Source organism: Lolium perenne, chromosome 4, assembly GCF_019359855.2.
Source record: "Lolium perenne isolate Kyuss_39 chromosome 4, Kyuss_2.0, whole genome shotgun sequence".
Taxonomy (NCBI): domain Eukaryota; kingdom Viridiplantae; phylum Streptophyta; class Magnoliopsida; order Poales; family Poaceae; genus Lolium; species Lolium perenne.
This window is the reverse complement of record NC_067247.2, coordinates 142,288,326-142,290,154: the sequence shown is the minus strand read 5'-3', so window position 1 is coordinate 142,290,154 and position 1,829 is coordinate 142,288,326. Positions and strand designations below refer to the sequence as shown.

The 1,829-nt window shown below is 48.7% G+C and overlaps 1 protein-coding gene across 1 annotated transcript; it reads right to left on the bottom strand.

Annotated features, from left to right (window-relative positions):
* Positions 1–320: 320 nt before the first annotated feature.
* On the bottom strand, positions 321–1,131 carry LOC127348670 (uncharacterized). Its single transcript, XM_051374616.2, has 2 exons — positions 810–1,131; positions 321–681 (listed from the first exon to the last, which is right to left on the bottom strand). Exons 1-2 carry the CDS (start codon positions 954–956, stop codon positions 481–483), a joined length of 348 nt encoding a protein of 115 aa, XP_051230576.1. The 5' UTR covers positions 957–1,131; the 3' UTR covers positions 321–480.
* Positions 1,132–1,829: the final 698 nt, after the last annotated feature.

Genomic DNA, 1,829 nt, shown 5'->3' with positions numbered 1-1,829 from the left:
TATATTTATGTTTAAGTATTAATACTCGATCAATTTTCATGAATATTTTTTGTTTTTGGGACATGTTAATTTCCATATGTTGGTACGTACTTTGTACACCACACAGTTTTGTTGAAATCTACCATTTGAGCCATTGATCGTGTAGCATTTTTTTTTCGTAATATGGTCATTATATGCATGAGGTGTATGCCCGTTTATGATGGAAGTCCAATCAGCTAGTAGCGTACACTGTCGGAATCTTATTGATGACGGCATAATCTGGTACGCGGATCTGCATAAGTCCGCTATCCGTCCTGCTTTGAATCCAAAAAATATATGATAGTTTCTTACAAAAGACCAAGGATACAAATTCTACATTAACAAAAAGGGAATACTATGAACTCGAGATAACACAACAAGATCACAGCGTGCGCCGGTGTGGTTAGTGTTCATCTTCGATGTCATGTCAGATGCGGAACCGATCCAGGTCAGTCCAGGGAGCTATCTATTGACCACCGCGGCAACGAGGGCCATGCGCGGTCGATCGCACATGACGCGCAGGACGAAGAAGACGCCGACGACGACGGGCAGCATGACGACGGAGAGCACGGCCTTCTCCACCGAGTCCGTCCGCGTCATCGCGAGCGCCAGCAGCGGGCAGCACAGCACCGCCGTCACCAGCAGCTGCAGCGACACCCAGACCTGCAGCAGCAAAATACATGTCCATGTAAGCGAACGCGTCGTCGATCGATCAAGTGCGAGAGGAATTAATTAACCAGCGAGATTAAGTTATCTACTGGATTCGATCATCAATCTGTGTGAGCACGTACGCAGTTCGGTATCTTGCGATCGTCCTCGTCGTCTCCGGCGGCCGCCGCGGCGGCGGACCTGGGCCGGGCATGGATGTTCGAGGGTGGCGCAGCGATGACGGACATGGGTCCTCTTTCGAGGTCCCACTGGTTGTCTTCCTTGGCCATGGGGAGCGGCGGCGACGGGACGCGATTCTTTCGGCGCGCTAGGTTAATTTCTAACTACTTTTCTGTTTGAAACTAACCGACGAGAGCAGAAAAGAGAGAAAGCCCATGCGCTACGTGCGATATCTGAGTCCAGCCGGAGATCCAGTAACTAGATTCGGGTTCTGAGTTAGTTAAAAAAAAAAAGATTCGGGTTGTGTGTTGGGTAGTTCGATCCGATTCTGAGCCCCAGGTACATACCACTTGGATTACAGGATCCTATTCGGAGTAAGGAAAGCTCTGCATTTGTTTGCTTGCGCGTGCACGTGTCACGTTGCTTACCCTCCCTTCTTTGTGGTGCCAAGCCAGGTGCAGTTATCTCGGGTCTTTTTTCGAACGTGATAATCTCGGAAAGAAGAAAAATGCACTTCAGTCGCTTGGGAGTCGTTCATCGTCTCCATCACGCACATATGAATGACGCGCTCATGTTGCTGGAGCCGGAGTTCGGCCTTTGCCTAAATCCTAAGCCCTAAACTTTCACCACAAGCATGTCACTATATCCGATAGCGCATGCACCGATAAAGTTGGAGGAGACTTTATTAAGCACCACGGCCACCAAAGCTGGAAGGGCCGACGTGATGGACACTCAAGACCTACATCTCCACCAGGACTTGTCATCAGATCTGACGGCACAAGCACCGTTAGGGGTAACGAAGAAGTCATGATGGTGGAACGTCCCAAAAAGGACGTTACATGTTGGGATACGTGGTGGTGCAACAATTGCATAAGACAGAATTTTCCTACCGTACATCATCAAGATCTATAGTACTTAGGAATTCGGTCATGAGTTTATCACACTAGACACATAGGTGTAATTCAATGTAGCCCGTCAAGGCG

Excerpts from the sequence above, each read along its gene's own strand:
- LOC127348670 (XM_051374616.2), bottom strand. The coding sequence starts at position 956 with ATGGCCAAGGAAGACAACCAGTGGGACCTCGAAAGAGGACCCATGTCC. Across the intron at positions 682-809 it reads ATCGCAAGATACCGAACTGC|GTCTGGGTGTCGCTGCAGCT; the intron begins GTACGTGCTCAC and ends TTGCTGCTGCAG.